Source organism: Puma concolor, chromosome E4 (genome assembly GCF_028749965.1).
Source record: "Puma concolor isolate L17-30 chromosome E4, mPumCon1.1.hap2, whole genome shotgun sequence".
Taxonomy (NCBI): Eukaryota; Metazoa; Chordata; class Mammalia; order Carnivora; family Felidae; genus Puma; species Puma concolor.
Genome location: NC_141683.1, coordinates 55,720,261 through 55,739,799, shown reverse-complemented (window position 1 = coordinate 55,739,799; position 19,539 = coordinate 55,720,261). Strand labels below are relative to the sequence as shown.

General features: G+C 40.9%; 1 protein-coding gene and 1 non-coding gene across 11 annotated transcripts in view; both read left to right on the top strand.

Moving 5' to 3' along the window:
- CE4H1orf105 (chromosome E4 C1orf105 homolog) overlaps positions 1 to 19,539 on the top strand; it is a 57,734-nt gene that overhangs the window by 25,589 nt on the left and 12,606 nt on the right. For 7 of the 10 annotated variants that reach the window (XM_086693443.1, XM_086693440.1, XM_086693449.1 and 4 more), the window contains 3 exons: positions 53 to 127; positions 6,253 to 6,320; positions 9,419 to 9,486. In XM_086693443.1, coding sequence (XP_086549569.1) covers positions 53 to 127; positions 6,253 to 6,320; positions 9,419 to 9,486 — 211 coding nt within the window. Of the gene's footprint in view, positions 1 to 52; positions 128 to 6,252; positions 6,321 to 9,418; positions 9,487 to 10,949; positions 12,864 to 19,539 lie in introns of those variants that run through there. The other 3 variants (XM_086693444.1, XM_086693445.1, XM_086693446.1) reach the window with 2 other exon arrangements.
- On the top strand, positions 17,111 to 17,214 carry LOC112863228 (U6 spliceosomal RNA). Its single transcript, XR_003223885.1, has one exon. It is a non-coding gene; the product is annotated as a U6 spliceosomal RNA (small nuclear RNA).

Below are 19,539 nucleotides of genomic sequence, written 5' to 3'. Positions count from 1 at the left end.
CCCAGATCCCCCCACCATTTCCTTACCTCTCTCTGTTTCTCTCTCTCCTCAGGCCAGGAGGGACAAGAGTAACCCCATGCTGATCAGAAGCAAGCAGCTATGCTCCACATGTCAAGAAATAAAAATGGTAGGTCAGTGGGATGACAGAAGGAGCTGGGGCATCCCAGGGCACAGCAATACCCCTTCCCCACCAGAGCCCAGTGATGCGAGACCATGCTTTTTGCAGGGAAGGCCTTGATAAGGGCTGCAAATAAGTACCTGTTGGCCCTGGGGGTACTATTACCTGACACGATATGATAAACCCTCCCCATTTGCAACAAACCAAAAGATAAATTAAGGCAGATGAGTCAGAGGGAAAGAGATGAGTTGAGTCACTTTACTTTGAGATCCTAAGGTAATCTCACACCTATAGTGGTTCAGGAGATTATGGAACTTCTCCCCCCTCAAATTTCCCCAACACAACACAACATAACACAACACAACACACACACATACACAATCTGCCTCTACCATTACAGTCATGAAAGAAGCAGCTTAATCTTTGGGTCTATCAGTTCAACCAGCACCTCAGCATAAAGGCTAAGGAGAGATTCTATAGTAGTTTCTAGCTAGTGGGAGGTGTCTGTAACTGGGGATGCAGAATGGTGGGGAATGAAGGAGTATTAAGAAAAGAAAGAGGAGGGGCGCCTGGGTGGCTCAGTCCATTAAGCATCTGACTCTTGATTTCGGCTCAGGTCATGATCTCATGGTGCATGAGTTCCAGCCCTGAGTCAGGCTAACACGCTGACAGTGCAGATCCTGCTTGGGATTCTCCCTCTCCCTCTCTCTCTGCCCCTCCCCCCCAACAAAAATAAACTTAAAAAATCTTTTTAATTAAAAAGAAAAGAAAGAGGACAGCAAGGGGAAATGGAGGACACAGGACAAAGCCCTACCATCTGTCAGATCTGCCACAGAAAGAGGCCCGTGTCCGCACCGTGTCCACACGGATGCCATACAGGTCAGAGTTAGGACTTGGGTCTGTTTGAGGGTTAGGGTTAGGGCCAGTCCGGCTTGGGTCAAAGGTTAATTTTACTAAATGGTTAGGTTTAGGGTAGGAGTTGAGCAGGGTCTCAACAATTCTGATATCCGATGATTCTCCTTTGACTCTGGGCTGATGTGCAACAAGAGGAAGGGCCAGGAAGTGGAAGACAAACAGGTGACAGGTGACAGGCTCCTTCGACATGTTAATGGCGAAAGTGCTTTGACTACTGGGATATGAAAGAGACCGGCAGTTTTGTGAAACTTTTGTGTGGGATTCGGAAATGTAACTGAGCTACCAACAGAAGTGTATCTGAATGTTACAATCTGTGTTCATGTTCTACTTCATGAGGATCACAGTGTTCAATGCTAGCACTATCAGAATCTGGGAGACTGGGATTGGGACTTCTCCTGGTTTTATTCCTGGAATCACTGTGTCCACATTTAGAATGCACTGACCCTGGGGCCCCAGCCGGCTTGGCCAGCTGGCTCACTTGGAACTTCGGCACTGTTCTCTTTCTCAAGACCTCTTTGACCTGTGCCCTTGCCCGGACCTGACTGGAGTAGAACCAAATGCTGTGGTTTTACCGTTTGCTGCAGATCCCCAAAAGAAGGACCTCAAACACGAAAGTCAGAACCAGTGCATGCACATCTGGTGGGAAACTATAGAAAGTTAGAAAATGAGCATGAAATATCCCTGCTTCACTATGTGCAATAGAGCCTCAACCTCCTCCTGGGGTTGGGGGTACTGCATAGCTGCTGGACTCACTGAGACCCCCACCCTCCTTTCTCAGGAGGGGGTTGGAAGTAGTTGCTGGGGTAGATAGAGAAACGGTCCTAGAAATAGAAGCAACTTCCTTGACCTGATAAAGTGTGTCTCTGGAAGCCACAGCTAACGTCATACTCCATGAAGAAAGACTGGGTAGTTTCCCCTGAGATCAGGAACAAGACCAGGATGTCCGCTCTTGCTACTTCTGTTTAACGTGTATTGCATGTTCCAGTTAAGGCAGTTAAGACAAGAAAAAAAAATAAAATAAAAGGCAACCAGACTAGAAAGGAAGGCATAAAACTGTCTTTGCAAATGACATAATTTTATATACATAAAGTCCTAAGGGACCCACAAAAAACAATTAAAACTAATACATGAGTATAGCAGAGTTACAGGATACAAGATAGTATACAAAAATCAATTCTATTTCTATATATTAGCAATGAACAATTCAAAAATGAAATTAAGAAAACAATTCCATTTACAATAGCATCACAAAATTAAAATACTTAGGAATAAATTTAACAAAATAAATGCAAGACTTGTCCATCAGAAGCTATAAAATATCATATAAATAAATTTTAAAAGACCTAAACAAATGGAAAAAAAACATAATTACAGATTGGAATGCTTGGCATTGTTAAGCTGGCAATACTCCCAAATTGGTCTACACGTTCAGTCCAATCGTTCTCAAAATCTCATATGAGTTTTTTGAAGAAACCAACAAGCAGATCTTAAAATTCATATGGAAATGCAATAGATGCAGTATAATTAAGACAATCTTGAAAAAGAAGAACAAAGTTACAGGACTCACACTTCCTGATTTCAAAACTTACTATAAAGCTACAGTAATCAGGACTTTGTGGTACTGGCCTAAGGATAAACATATAGATCAGGGGGACAGAATTGAGAGTCCAGAAATAGAACCTTACATTTTTGAACAGTTAAAAAAATTAACGAGAAAAAATCAAATTTAATTACATACATCCGGAGTCTCCATAAGAATTAGAATAAGAGGTCCCAAACAGCTAATTTTTAACAAAGGTGTCAAGACAATTTAATATAAATGTAATTTACGTTTACATAAATTAATGTAAATGGTACCTAGACAACTGTATATTCACATGCACAACAGTGAAGCTGTGCCCTTCCTCACATCATATACAAAAAATAACTACAAATGGATCAAAGACCTAATTGTAAGTGCTGGAACATAAAACTTCTAGAGGAAAACAGGTGTAAATCTTCATGACCTTGAATAAGGCAATGGTTTCTTAGATATGTTACCAAAAGCACAAATAACAACAAAAATACATAAATTCAACTTCATCAAGCTTAAAAACTTTTTTGCTGCAAAGAACACCATGAAGGACATGAAAACACAATGCACAGAATGGGAAAAAAAAGAATCCAAAATATACCCCAAAAAACCCTATTTACAACTCAACAATAAAAAACAAACATCCCGATTTCAAATTGGACAAGAAATTTCAAAAAACATTTCTCCAAAGAAGATATATAAATGGCCAATGAACACATGAAAAGATCCATAGCATCATTAGCCTTTAGGAAGATGCAATCAAAACCATAATGAGATATTATTTTATATCCACAAGAACAGCTGTAATAAAAAAGTGGACAACAGCAAGTGTTGACAAGGATATGGAGAAACTGGGACCCCCACACATGGCGGGAATGTAAAACAATGCAGCTGCTTTAGGAAACAGTTTGGCAATTCCTCAAACTGTAGAGTCACCATATGACCCACCAATTCCATACTAGATATATACACAAGAGAACTGACAACATATGTCCATACACAAATTTGTACAAGGATGTTCATAGCAGCGTTACTCATAATAGCCAAAAAATGAAAATACCTCAACGGTCTATCAACTGATAAATGCGTAAACAAAATGTGATTCAATCCATACAATGGAATATTATTCAGCCATCAAAAGAAAGTACTTCTATATGCTACAACCTGGATAAAGCTTGAAAACATTCGTTATGTACAAGAAACCAGGCAGTAAAGGCCACGTGTTATATTAATTTCATTATATGAAATGTCCAGCATTGGCAAATCTATAGAAATAGAAAACGGGTAATGGTTGCCAAAGACTTGAAGAATGAGTGCTAATGAGGACAGAGTTTCTGGGCTGATGAAAATCTTCTGGAAGTAGATAGTGGCAATGGTTGTCCGACTTTGTGACACTACTAAAAACTACTGAGTTGTACGCTGAGATGGTGAATCTTATGGTGTCTGGATTTACAAAAAGATGAGCACTAGAAAAATATTTAAAAAAATAAAAGCATAAAGTGGATGAATACCGAAAACAGAAAAATCCTAAACAGGACCTGGCATGTATAAACTACTAATATACCTGCATGAGTACCCCACACCAGGAGCTCAACTATTTAGTGTGGAAGTAACGCCTACTGAAAGTTATGGTTGTGAGTCACCAGGGGTATCCGCCTAACTTTTATATAAACTGTCTCTTGCCACTTCTCTGCTCCAAACAGCTGAGCTTCCCCTTAAAACATCTATTTTGTAGTCCTTCTGTTATCTGCGTTGTTCTCTAATACACGCTTTCAAGCCCCTTCAAAGTAGGATGTCAAGGTGAACATACTGTAGGAAGTTAGAGGCATTCTCTAACATATGTAAATTAACTGGTTTCAAAAGTCTATGTAATTCAGTTCATTGAAACAAATATGTATTGATTGCTTACCATGGGCCAGGTGCTTAGGCTATGAAGGCAAAATAAGTAAATAAAAGAATAAAACATAAGCCTTGCCTTTAAGGAGCCAACAGATAAACAAATAATGACAATAAAATGATGAATAGAAACAGAAATGGACCCGGTGGGCCGAGCATGGAAAGTGGATATCCAGGAAGTCTTCCAAGAAGAAGACCATGCAGGGTTTTCAAGACTGAATAGGAGTTGACCACATGATGCACTTCTTCTCAGGGACAAAATGGTAGCTTTGTTCTGGGGGAGCCCCTGTAGCCCACTCATGCATACAGTAGTACTAGCTGGATTTAGGGGCTTTTGAAAAGGGGTCATGCTAATCAGGAGAAGGTAGAGAGTTTCCTCCATATTTCTTTGGAACGGAGCCAACTTCAGAAGAAACTTGGAAAAAAGCAGTGTGTCTCCTTCATTCTCATCCCTTCTATGTATCTAGAAACCTCTTCTCAGGTTCTCACCGAAGTCTTTGCTGCCCTCACCACTCCCAGATGCTCCGGTTACCGGATCATTCCTTCTTCCCCCTCCCCTCACTTTCCCTCAACTAAAGAGTTACAACAATCTGCTTAAATACAGTAGGTGCTTGGCATTTCTATAGATTTAATATTCAGATTTTTCTCTATTTGCAAGCACTTCTGAAGGTCCTTAATTTGCAGTTTTGTTGTGTCATAAGTTTATTTTTTTAGTTTTGAGAGAGAGAACGAACACAAGCAGGGGAGGTGCAGAGAGAGAGGGAGACACAAAACTGAAGCAGGCTCCAGGCTCTGGGCTGTCAGCACAGAGCCGGACATGGGGCTTGAACTCACAGACCTTGAGATCATGACCTGAGCTGAAGTTGGATGCTTAACCACTTTACCACTTAACCGCTTAACTGACTGAGCCACCAGGCACCCTTGCTCTGTCATGAATTTAAATCGCAAGTCACTCAATGAGTAGCCCAGCTGAACATCTGCACTCACATTTTGTTACTGTCTTTTCATTGTCATGGCTACAATACCTTTTGAGAAATAATGGGGGGAATATGATTCTCAGTGAAAGCCTGAGCCCCAAAAGAAAACCAATGTCTAGTGCTAGTAACAAACCTGGAAAAGTTCAAGAAAATAATGTCTTAATCGGGAATACTGTAACCGTATAATTTACTTTAGTCCTATGTGAAGGACACACTTAAAACTTTCCAGTGTGCTTCAAAAGGGGTTCATTCATTTCACAAATTTGATCAACAAATACTTCTTAAACAGTCACTGTGTTAGAACCTGGAAGTACAAAAACAGAGACATGTGGTGAGGCTGAAAGTCTATGAGGGAAACCAGACATCAAGCAAGTAAATACAATAAAAACCTTAGGAATATTCTGATAGAGGAAGCCTAGGGAACAGTGAGAATGGAAGGCAGAGGACTACCTAACAGTGGTCCGGGAGTCAGTGGTGTCTGAGAGGGGCTGACAGGTGCTCTGAGACCTGAAGGATATTGGAGGTGAGCTCCACGAAGAGAATGGGAGGGTTTACCAATCTTGAGGTTTCTAACTTTAAAAGCTGATAACCTGGGAAGAGCATAGACCTTATGAGTTGTGGGTAGGTGATCCCCTCTGGTTCATTCATGTCACAAAAGAATATGTGAATGATTCTAATACTAGATACAACTTGAGTTCGCTAAGGTGGTGCATTATTTATTTAAATTGGAATAGAGGTTGGGGCACTGCTCTAAATGAGATTTTCTTCCTCAGGTACAACCAAGAACTTTGATAATCCCTCATAATCTGAAGCTATCCTTTGAGAATTTAATGAGTCATAGGTAAGTCTAAGATTTCAATCTGGACATCATTTTATCAACGTTTATTTATTTTTGGGACAGAGAGAGACAGAGCATGAATGGGGGAGGGGCAGAGAGAGAGGGAGACACAGAATCGGAAACAGGCTCCAGGCTCTGAGCCATCAGCCCAGAGTCCGACGCAGGGCTCGAACTCACGGACCGCGAGATCGTGACCTGGCTGAAGTCGGACGCTTAACCGACTGCGCCACCCAGGCGCCCCTGGACATCATTTTAATTCTTATTACATCAGTTTGGGGACACAGGACAGTGGATTGAGAAACATAGGAAGTAGAATGTTCAGGGAATGCTTAGAGAATAGGCTTCTTGACTGGTTTCATTTCCTGTTTAAACAAGATAGTTAGACCAAAATCGTTGTTTTCATCCTTTTGCTTGAACAACTATTGAAATTATGGTAGAAAGTATAATCTGCCTTTCCACCTCCCCAAGAACAGTACGAGGGGGAGGAAAGAAGATTCCTTTGGTAACTCAGGCAGAACTGAGTACACATTCTCCATGCACATGACTTCTGTGTTGAGAAGATATGGGAGATCCCACATAATCTGTTCTCAGTCCAGGACATCCTCTGCTACTTTTTACTAAAAAAAAAAAAAAAAAAAAAAAATTGCTGTCATCAGTTTGTGTGGTGGTCATTTGCTGCTTTCTTAACAAGGTCAAGTACATAAAAAATAAAATCCAGTCAGATTTTTGATGAGTTGGATTTCAGGGTGTTTTTTTTTTTTCTTCTGTATTCAGCTCTCAGAAAGGGAAGAAAGACTCCGTTTTTACTTCATTAAAAAACTCAAACTGCAAACTCATCCTGGATAAGGCACCAATATAGGTAGACTTGCTTTACAGTCATAGTCAGATTTAATGTGACCAATCAAAAAAGTTATATGTGATCTAATGACAATCTTCAACTTTTTTCCCCCATATAGAAGGAAATAATATGGGAAAACAAATAGTTGTGGGTTTTTTTGGTTTTTTTGTTTGTTTGTTTTTGGTAACCTACTGTTTATGTTGGACAGCAGTAGATGCTATGATTCTTTTTATGAAATTCACTCCAAGCTGAGATGTGGACTCAGAGGCATGAAGCCCATGTCCTGGGTGCCTGGCCCCAAGAGATAGGGTCAGGGAGGAAGTGGGTAGTGTATTTGAACTCGACAGGCTCCAGCACTGATAACATTGACCTACACTGACTGTATACTTTTAAAAGGCTCCTGTGACACCATAATAAAAGGAATTCGACTAAATATTATTTATCAACTTTAAATGGAAAACTGAAATATCTAAAGTCTGAGATTTCTGAGCAAAAGTTTCACGCTCCAATGAAAGCATTTTTGAAATTTGTTGCCCCAGTTTATTTATCTTGCAAGTTTGGTATTTTAAATAAAGTCCCAAATTCCAGAATCATTAGTTGATTTTAAACAATTAGCTGATTTATTCTTTTTGAGCTAGACTAAGGGTTGAGCCAACCCTAAAATCATGTCAACACTAACCTGAAGTATCATTAGGTTCGTCATTTTTTTTTCAATGTATTGAAGGAAAACAGACCACTTCTGTTTGAGATTTAGCTAGTGTGACTATAAAGTAAGATCCTGGTTCTGTCTGCAGCTTATTAAATTGGTCCTCACAGTTTATGAGTCTCAGGTAGAATTGTACTTACTGAAAAAATAGTTTTTAAAAAGTGACTTTAGGGTGCCTGGGTGGCTCAGTTGTTAAGCATCTGACTTTGGCTCAGGCCATGATCTCACAGTTCATGAGTTCAAGTCCCACATGGGATGAGCTTGAGTCCTGCTTTGAGTGAGCCCCGCTTCTCTCTCTCTCTCTTTCATTCCCAAAAAAAAAAGTGACTTAAATTGTAACCATTGTAAAAATTAAAGGATGTGTGTAAAATGGAAGGAATGAAGGAAAGGAATGCAAGAAAGAAGGAAGAGAGGGAAAAAGAAAGACAGACAGGAAATATTAGTGGAGGGATATATATTTGTTGAATTATAGTGCAAACAAACCTTAAATTATTCAGTCTGACAAATACCACCTTCTGGTTTGCTCAACATGGATGATAGAAGGGATTTTTTTTTCTTAGTCCCACTGAATCCTCCAATGACAGTTGAGTAAAATAAACTGGCCAGATGGGCCATATTTTTGGTAACAAAGTAAAAATAATCTTGGAAAATCTTTGTAGAAATAGAAACCATGAAATGAGTGTAGACACTTAGATATCCCATCAAAGTTTACAGATTTGTCAGCCTTTAGAAATTAAGCAATTTAATATAGAAATGGTTTGGGCTCATATGCGTTTTGGTCGAGGGTCACTTCCACAGCCTTAGCTGCCGGGAGAAATAGGATGTGGTGAAGACATTTTCTCTAAAATTGGAGGGTGAAATAGGGGAGGAGGATTAAAGAATGCATTTGTTGTGATGAGCACCAGGTGATTAAAATAAGAACTTTAAAAAAAACCTAAAAAAACTGTAAAAATCTGTATAAAATTTTACTTAATCGAAGTTGGATTAACAACAAAGTGTTTCCAAATGGTTTCTGTTTTGCTTTAGTAACACTCAAAAGTAGAGAAATGAGTCAAACAGAATTATATTGATGGGAATAAAAAGGGATTTTTAAAGCAAAAATACATGAAATGAAATGAAATGAAATGAAATGAAATGAAATGAAATGAAATGAAATGAGATGAGATGAAATGAGATGAAATGAAATGAAATACAAAGGTTCTAACCAAAATATTCTGCTTTGCACTTGGAGGGTAGATTACTGATCTGGAAGAGTTGTTATGTTTTTCTGGACACTGGAGGATTCTTGGTTCCTTCTGTTTTTAGACCATACATGTTCTGACAGTGAATAAGATATTTTTTCAATGAAGTTTTTATCAAAATCCATAAAGCAAGAAGAACCTGAGATGCAGCAGCCTCTGGTCCAGTCATCTCGCACTGCAGCCAAGCGGTCTAAGCGCCAGGTTAACAGGTGCCAGACTCAAGACACCATCTGTGTTTTAAAATGTATAAAGGTACATTCCTTTCCACCGAGCTTTGGTCACATAACTAATGTGTTTTCTTGCTTCTTCCAAACAGAATGATGAGTCTTCCTCCACCAAAAGCCAAGACTGAATCCAAACATTCCTGTAATGACATCTCAACAGGTTTGCATTTTTAGAGTACTTGTATTGGGGGACATACAACCCCCACAGTAGTAGGATGAAAAGTTTAATCCCTAAAATAGGTTCTAAATTATCTGAACACGTTCCCACTGTCTGCCCCTTTCTCTTTTCACATGCTGCTTATGGCCTGTTTCACATGCTGCTTATGGCCTTGACATGCTCCCTTCACACCAGCCCACCTGTCCCCTCCCCAGGCTTCACTGGCCTTTATCTGTGCCATTTTCCTTCCTGGGTCCTCTCCATGCCATACGGCCCCGCCTCATTCTTTCTAAAGAGCCCCATAATCTACTTGCTGAAGAATCTTCATGGAAATGGGGCACAAAGTAGATCATCCCATCTCAGGCAGTCCTAACAGTACCAGTTAACGTGGGGAAGGAGTTGCATGCCCACAACCCTGGAATGGCCTCGCCGAAGGCCTGAACCTTCCACCCCACAGGTTCCTAAACCACCTGCTTCTCCTGGCAGCAGCCCTGCGTTATTCTTATGTCCACTTGCTATTAATAGAAAAAAAGGATACCATCTAACTCCAGCTTCAGTGTTGACCTGTGTCTCATCTTCTAGAGAAGCCAACACTGGGTTGGTGAAGGTGGGTGTGGGTCATTCCTTGGGGTGGTGCAACTCAGGGGTTTGGTACAGCATAGGCTATCATTTTAGCGGCTTTATCCATCGTCTCACATGCTCCCGTATTAACTGAAGCCACCTCCAATTTTTCTTTCATTTGATACTCACAGTAAGGCAAATCAGGGTCACTTTCTATGCTTACTCAAATGGAAAAGTCTGAGCTCCATCTTGGGAGGCTTCAGGGGCACTAGAGCCAGAACTGTCTGAGAAGGCATCCAGAGACGAAATGTGAAGATAGAAGGGGTATCCTGCTGGGATGGTAAATGGTAAACAGCTGAGGTTTGGAGACATTCATGTGAGTGCAGCCAAAGGCTGCCAAGTCCCAGTGAACCCCTTCTTAGGTAGCCACAAATACCGGCCTCGGTCATGGCTCTCATTTAGCCCCAGGGTCTGAAGGGCCTCGAGCTAAGAGCATCCACCCAAGGAAAGCGCACACTCTGCTGTTCACCGGTTTGCAACCACCTCATTTTCTTGAAGCCAGAAGAACACTGGGTGACCGACACCTACGGCCGGTCACAGTGTTCTCTGTTCCAGTCACACACTCGTTCTGAGTTTACCCTGAACCTGGACTTTTTCAGGCCTGCCTCACAAAGGAGTAATACACACACACACACACACACACACACACACACACACACACACTTACATGCCCTTCCCTCAGCAAGAATGTTTATTTTGTAATTCTATAGGGCAGTGCGATAAGATGCCTTTCATCAATTTATTAATGCTGGGAGTGTATTTCAATTACCGATGTAAGAGCCAGACTTTGTGTACATAACATGAGCACATTATGTTCTTGGACGTATTATGGCTCTTGCCCCTAGAGTCCATCCAAGGGCAGCAGTCTTGGAGGAGGACTTCAGGGAGAGTGCTTACGGAGCTGGCTATGAGCTAAAGCCTGGTGGACCTACTGTGACATCTCTAAGCTTCACTTCGGTTATTCTAACCTTCCCCGAGGTGTTTGTAAAAGCACCAGCCTAGAAGCAATGAGGCCTGACTTCAGCGCCTCGGCTTGCTGTACAGGACTGGCCAAATTGTTTAAACGGTCTGGGCCTCCGTGTTCCCACCTGTAAAACCAGAGAAGCGTTCTGCCTGCCCACCACCTCGCCCCCGCACCTGAGAGTCAGACACTCAGTACAAGCAGCCTTCACCTTTGATCAGCCCAGAACAACTGCTGACAGGGCTCTGGCCCCAGCAGTTTATAAAGCTGAGACGCGTCCCTGCCAAAGCGCTTGCTGCCGAAGCTGCCGCCCGCCTGTGTGACACCGCCTGTGGAAATGCTCCAAGTGCCAGAAGGCTGACTCATCCCCGTGAACGTTCCTGCCCGTCACTGCCTAACTCTTCTCATCGATGACAGCCGCGACTTCTAGTATTTTTCTGGAGTCAGCTAACCTTTATATGTTATCAGTAATTATCGGTAAGAACCAAGTAAATGGAAAGAGCCTATCTCTGTAAGTGATGGGGATTTCTTCTAGTTCACTTACATTGACTCTGGCGTTTCATGACACAGGCTCTTGTTGTCGGTAAACACTGGTAAGAGATGCAAACCCCCTGAGTTGGCCGACCACCTGGCACAGTGAGGGGACACTGAGCTAGGATTAAAGAGAGCTGGATTCTGGTCCTCAGTCCATCAGTGCCTGTGACCCTGGACCTCTGTTTCCTCATTCCAGTGACGAGACTGAACTGGATCCTAGGTCTGTGGTCTTGTGACATCTCTTAGCTCTCACTCAGCTGGAGCGAGGAGCTTTGCAGAGAATTCAGGACTCCCAAGTCCCTTACATTCAGTGACTTCCAATAGAAAGATGTTATTTCATGCACTAATTTACTCTCCTTCAAGCAATGTGTCTTTTGGAAAAGTTGAAGATTAACCAACTTTTTTGTAACTAGAATCACGTTTGAAGAAGAGGTCAGGATGATGAGGAATTTAAGGAACCCTAAATTAAATCATTTCATAAAATGAAGGTTCATTTTGACATGCAAGTACTATTGCAACTTTTTGTAAGATCATGTGAGTCTGTTTGTTTGAAGACAGAACCATATAAGTGTCCCTGAAAAGTCTTCTAAGCATCGAATCCTCTTTTCCCTTTGACTCACATTACAACTGCAGACACATTTTATATTCACTTTTTATTTAATTGGCCACGACTTTTAATACTTGAGTTTTGCTTCTAGGTACTCTTTTCTGACCTCCTTGACAAGATTTGTAGAAGCTTAAAGATGGTTCTCCTAAAAGGAATTCTTATGTGAACTTTGAATCTGTTTTATAAGGTTGAACAAAAGCCTTTGGTGACCTTTAGATACTTTGAATTTCTTTAAAAATAGATTCTAAGAAGCCCTTGCTTTTCCTTCTTCTTGCACCATCCCCCAGAGAGCATTCACTACAGATTGCCCATTCTGGGCCCCAGGACAGCTGTCTTCCATGGACTGTTGGCAGATACCTACAAATCTCTGCAGGAGACACAGCTCTCTTCCTTGCCCGGAAAGGAGCCGGTAGGCAAGACAATGAGGCAATGAGTGGTTGGAGCTCATCCTCTTCCAGACTCACCAAGAGAAAACAAGTTAACCAAGCCTGTTTCTGATGCTAGCGCATTCTCATAAATACCCACCTGTCGCCAAAAAGGTGACTCACTTTTGCCTTCTTGGGAGTTGCTAGAATTCTAGCTCTTGACAATCTTCTTCTCACTTTTCCTAAATACAAGTGGTCTAATTTACAAGATGATAAAGACTTGCTGATTCAAGTGGAACATTTCAAGTGTCATTAATTTTATTTTTTTAGGATTCATAATTGTGGTGTAATAGACAACACCCTTCTGTTTCTAAGACGTGAATTTCCTGTGAAAATTATTTCAGCTCTTCTTCAGAGCAGAGGGCTGGAGATGGCTCTGGGAAGTCCCTCAGTGGGTTAACCTATTATGAATACATAATGAAAGGGAAATGGAGGTCACCTTTCTGTCCTTATCTCTGTCAGTTAACTGGCAGATGACAAGAGGATACTGTGATGCAATGGGGAAAATGGCAAGTGGTTAGTGGTTGCAACCGTCAAGGACAGGAACCGTGCCTTGTCTTGCCCCGCTCACGTGATGTCATTTAGCGCCCTGTGTGTAATCAGATATTCATCTAATCTTTGCTCCATCGTGTCTAAACCATGTGCTTGTATTTTGTCATTTTGTTACTTTGGTTGGAGAATGTACACCTTCAGCTCTGTCTTGGTCCATGTGTCAGCAGTGTGAGGGAGACAGAAGAAAACTCTAGGCTTACAAATATTGTATTTATAGGCACAAGTGGTCCATACCCACCTTCAGGCTCATATATAAAAGGTCCCTTCCCTTCTTTAGGGTACAATAGCCTTGTAGAATCCCCAAATCCTGGCTAAATGGACGCTGGGCCAACATGCGAGAACCAACCTCTGTGCTGACTGTATTTGAAGAACAGGCTTCAGGAATCTTTAACAAATGGCCTGGTACCTAAATTGACCTCATTTCTTATACACACACACAAACCCCCCCAAAACCAGTAAAACTTGATCGATTGCCCTATGTTTCTGGTAGGCTATGATTCTTGGTTTCAGTTCAGTTAGGGTTCAGTAATTCCGGAAGTAATACGCACTTCCTCTCAGAGCACACATGAATCATGATTCCACTTCAGATCATTGCCAAAGGACAGACAAACCATGGATAAAAATGTTTCTTTCTTCTTTTGTAAATGAACATATCCAGTAAAAGGATTTGGGGTATCTGTACCCCTGAATTAGGGAGAAATACATGTCCCAAGCACAATTATTTGGAGTTTTTGAGGTAATTTGAATATTATATGCTTAGTCAGATAGACTGCTTCCTAAGTCTCAAGAAGTCCCCATCTGGAGTACAAGGGTGTTTCCAAAATCTCATCAAGAAGAATAACGTTCTGGTGTTTGCCAGTGTTCTAGTGTGGTGACTGAGAACAATAGTCGATATCAGTGGTTCTTAAACTTTTTCATCGTAGGAAACTTTTACACTCTTAAAGACTGAGAGCCCTAAGTACAATCCCTGTTTCATACATGTAATTCTTGTCTCTCTAGAAAAATGTATCACTTAATGAGGATGAGAATGATATCTCATGCTAACAGCATATCCCCACAGGAGCCTCCCAGATGCATATTTGAAAGATATTTACAAGAAAAGTCCATTCCCAGTTGCCAAGCAATATGAGAAAATAGGAGCTTGAGTTCCCTGAATTGGGGGCAGTGGTATTAGGTATTAGGAACTTGTTTCCATTGGGGAAATAACACAGAGAGACATAAATGAAGAGCGTGTGGATGGGCCAATATGTAAATAAGCATGAGTTACTCTCCACTATAAATCCCCAGTGATACCAACAATAGTATATGACATACAATATGGTGTTCCATAGCACCAGCTATCCAGCTCTCTGGACAAGAACAAAGATGCAATTGTATAACTTTGCTGGAAAAGTTGGTCAGAGAAGAAATAGCCATATTTACCCCCACAGATGTTATCTTTCCCTTGCAAAGTCTTTGGCGAGGCATTTCACTTCCTGGCCAGTAAACTGCAGAATAGCGAAGTTAGGCATTTGCTGGTGTTTGCTGTTTCAAGGAATACTTGTTCCTAAATCCCTTGGGATTGGCTTCTACTTGGTCCTGTGTAACAGAAAGCATCTTATGGGTCACATAGCCAAAGAGTCAGGAAACCCTTGCTTCCTAGACTCTCACATTGAGAAAATTAGGTAAAGAGTAAGGCATGCATGCAACAACAAGATTTTGGCTAACATTAGTTGGCTCTGAGGAGTGGGACTGTATGGCTGGAGCCCAGAAATTGGCAGAGGGAGGAGATATTTCATAGTATTCCTTTATTCTTTGAATAAATAATTTTATTTTTATTTTTTAAATTTCATTTCTCAGGTTATTTATTTTGAGAGAGAGAAAGCATAAGCAGGGAAGGGTCAGAGAGAGAGAAAGAGTAAGAGAGAAAATCCCAAGCAGGCTCCACACTGTCTAGCCCAACGCAGGGCTAGAATTCAAGAACCGTGAGATCACGACCTGAGCTAAAATCAAGAGTCAGACACTCAACTGACTGAGCCACCCAGGCGCCCCTATTCTTTGAATTTTAAACCACATGAATGTTTCACTGACTCAAAAACAAAACAAGATGGAACAAGCAAACAAATAAAAACTTTGAAAAGTGACCAGGGCTATCTAGCTTTGGATAAACTATCAATGTAATTATTTGTCTTCGTGAACATGGACAACACAGTGCTTGCAAACGGCAAACGTTAGGCAAGCATCCAGCGCAGATAAATTTTATCTCCAGCCCTTGGAAATTTTGCTATCAAAATGCTAGTACCAGCAAATAGAAACCTTGCTTCAGCTTATGTAGCATTTCAAACTTCTGAAGAACTTTGTCTTGTTTTTCCTCTCTCTTTGTCTCAAATTTACCATTGTTCTCTTAGCGTGAAAGGAGAGCGATGAACGATGAACGGTGCACACAATGCTCTCCATTTAGCAAAGGCAGTCCTTCCCTGGCATCTTTACAAAAAGTCTTCATTTTATTGTAACAAGTGTACCTGGTTCTTTTTTATGAAGCTGCCTACACAGGGCTAGTCCGTCTTGCACAAAACCCATGAAATATTTGATGGCACCACCCATGTTCCTCTTAGTCTTTTTTAAACTTCTGATCCTGAGGTTCTTTGGCCAATATGACACGACCCAGCCACCCTCTCTGGACCCACACAGGGCCACTCAAAACAAGGCACTCAGAGTGGAATCTCAAACTCCAGATGCACCTGGCCCGATGTGCCTGAGGGACTCTCAACTCCCCTCGTTCTGGATTATCTGCTTCCAGAAATGCAGACTGACCTGAAATTCATTTTCCTGACAGTTGTGTGACTTCATTCTCACAATGACTTGCCATCAACTAACGCTCTTTTGCCCTTTTGGTGAAAATTGCTGTTCTAACAGCTTTTCTCAGGCTGTTCATTTTTTCAAGCCCGTACACACGACCCTACTTTCTTCTTATTAAGGTTCCTTTAGCCAGATTCCAGCCAGTGACCATCTTGCCAAACCTAGGTTTCAGTGAGTGTTAGTCCTCCCAGTCTTTGTAAGGAACAGGGCCAGGAACCAAGCCCCGTGGAACAATTCTAGAGCCCTCCCTTTGGATCAGAGCTTCCCAAGGGCCTCTTCTTTCATATGTAATTTATTCTGAGGATATTCAAACAGACAGAGAAATAGAATAATACCACAAAGAACACCTATATATCCTCCACCTAGAGTCTGCAGTGGTCAATATTTTGCCACATTCCCTCTATCTACAAATCGCTTTACTGAACCATTTTAAAATAAAGACATCATGACATTTTACCACCGAATAGTTCAGCATGTAGCTCCAAAGTAAAAGAACTTTTAAAAAAAATTATTTTTTTTAATTAAAAAAAATTCTCCTTTAAAGGACAGTTTCTGTTATCACACACAACGAAAAGTGAATAATAATTCCTTATTTTTATCTCCACTCAGTCCATATTCAAGTTCCCCAGTTTGTTCCCAACATGTCTATTATGGCTGGTCTTCTCAAAGCCAAAAAAAATCAGGGAGGACACTTTGCAGTTGTGCTTGTTTTAATCTAAGCGAACTGTACCCCAACTTTCTTTTTCATGACATTGACCTGCTGCAAAGGCCAAGATAATTGTTTTATAAAAAAACCAAAACCTCTTTAAATACCACCCCTCTTCACGTTGTTCGTTTCAACTGCTGCTATCAAGTAAAGGCCATTTACTGAGTAATTATTATTTTTTCTTTTTTGTTCATCAAATTTGTATGTAACGACCTATTAGACCTTCTGATAAGTATGAGATAACATTCTTACCATATTGGGTTGATGCAACTGCAGAGATAAACCCAGAATTGTGATATTTTATAACTGTATAATTTTGGTCAAGTTACTTAACTTCTTTGAGTCCTGGTTTCCTGTGCCACATAATGAGGATAAACGTATCTGTCTTAGTAAAAGCAGCACATGTGCTAAAATTAGGACAGAGAGAAGATTAGCGTGGTTCCTGCATGAGAATGACATGCAAATTTGTGAAGTGTCCCATATTTTTTAAGCTAAGCTCATATGTACATTTATTGGAAATTGAAAAATGTCCCTGCATAAGAGTTTTCTAATTTATATTACCACTACAAATGCATGCATGCGCCTATTACTCTCAGCCTCAACAACGACTGTAATAATTTTTATTTTAAAACTAATTTTAGAGATGAAAAATATCTCTGTGTCGTTGAAATTTTTAGTTCTCTAATTATGAGACTGAACTTGTTTTCATATGCTTAACGGTCCTCATATATATATTTTTGTGATTGTTTAGCTTTTAAACCCATTTTCTATCATGACCCATTAGTTTTTAAAGAATAAGATGTTTAATTATTCAGATGGCAAAAAAAAAAAAATCTTATAAGAAATGATACAATTGTGCTCAAGGTTTTCACTTAGAGTCTCTGACCACAGGAGCAAACACATGTTTTCATTTAACATTTGGAAATCTGATAAACTAACATTTACCAACCTCATACTGGATGCTGATAAAGAGGGTAATCAGATAAGTTTTTACTGTGTTCTCTACTACATGGTCAACACTGTTGGTGAGTTCACATTTTATCTTTACAATAACCCTTCAAAATGGTTAGGGTTATTATCTCCAAATATGAGTGAAGAAATTGGGTCTCACAAAGGCTAAATAACTCACACTTTGGAACTTGAACTTGGGTCTTTCTGAGTATGTAGTCGGAAATTGAACTTGGGTCTTTCTGAGCACATACCAGAAGCTCCTTCCTCTATCCTGCTCTGCCTCTGATTGTGAACAGTGTCCATCTCTTGGTCAACACAATATCTAAGATTTCCTATCAACCGATCACCTCAACCTTGTTAGAATTATGTTCAAAATAGCAGTTCTCTCCATGGAATCCTCTACCATCTAAGGGATAAAACTGGCTTCAAACCAAACAAAACCCAGCCTCATCGTGTTGGGTTTTCCCAGAGTGGGAAATGACACGTGCTGGCATCAAACAGAGGCCTTTCTTCTTTTAGCCTGTTAGACATTCAAGGTTACTGGATTGTGTCATGTCTGTGGACTGATAGCGCAGAGAGGAGCAAGAGGAGGTAGGTCCTGGTGTGAAGCTTGCCCACCGGGATAGACAAGGCTTCAAAGGTGGGTGGTAGAGGGTAGGAAGGCAGACTAGACCCAAGAGAGTGGCAAAGGCAGTGAACAAGTCTTATACCTGTCAGCCCTAGAGTTTTGGTCAGCAATTGGAGTCCTAACAAAGTGGAGTGCAGCAGTAGAGAGGGAGGTAGAGATGTGTGTGGAGATGGGGAAAGAGATACTTGGAAATGTCAAGAGCAGGAGTTCAGTATCTTGGAAGCCTGGTCATCTGTGGTAAAGCCCAGTCACGAGACGAGATCTAAGGGGCTGCCTGAGGAAGGGGCTGACCAGAGCAAAACTGGGAAACCCAGGAATTCTCAGTGGAGCCATATCATGATCTCTGGGGGTAGAGAGGTGCATTTAGAAGTTGCATTCAGGGCACCTGGTTGGCTTAGTCAGTTAAATGTTTGACTTCAGCTCAGTTCATGATCTCACAGTTGGTGAGGTTGAGCCCCACATCAGGCTCTCCACTCTCAGTGCAGAGTCTGCTTTGAATCCTCTGTCTCCCTCTCTCTCTGCCCCTCCCCCCTCTCAAAAATAAACATTTATTTATTTATTTTAATATGAAATTTATTGTGAAATTGGTTTCCATACAACACCCAGTGCTCATCCCAACAGGTGCCCTCCTCAATACCCATCACCCACCCTCCCCTCCCTCCCACCCCCCATCAACCCTCAGTTTGTTCTCAGTTTTTAAGAGTCTCTCATGGTTTGGCTCCCTCCCCCTCTAACCTTTTTTTTTTTTTTTCTTCCCCTCCCCATGGACTTCTGTTAAGTTTCTCAGGATCCACATAGGAGTGAAAACATATGGTATCTGTCTTTCTCTGTATGGCTTATTTCACTTAGCATAACACTCTCCAGTTCCATCCATGTTGCTACAAAAGGCCATATTTCATTCTTTCTCATTGCTGCGTAGTATTCCGCTGTGTATATAAACCACAATTTCTTTATACATTCATCAGTTGATGGACATTTATTTAGGCCCTTTCCATAATTTGGCTACTGTTGAAAGTAGGCATAAGTGCCCCTATGCATCAACACTCTTGTATCCCTTGGGTAAATTCCTAGCAGTGCTATTGCTGGGTCATAGGGTAGATCTATTTTTAATTTTCAAAAATAAACATTTAAAAAAATTTTTTTGAAGAAGTTGCATTCAATATTGAAATATTTTGCATATATACACATGCATTTAAAACAAACATAACTACGTTAATAGTAGAAAATAATGAA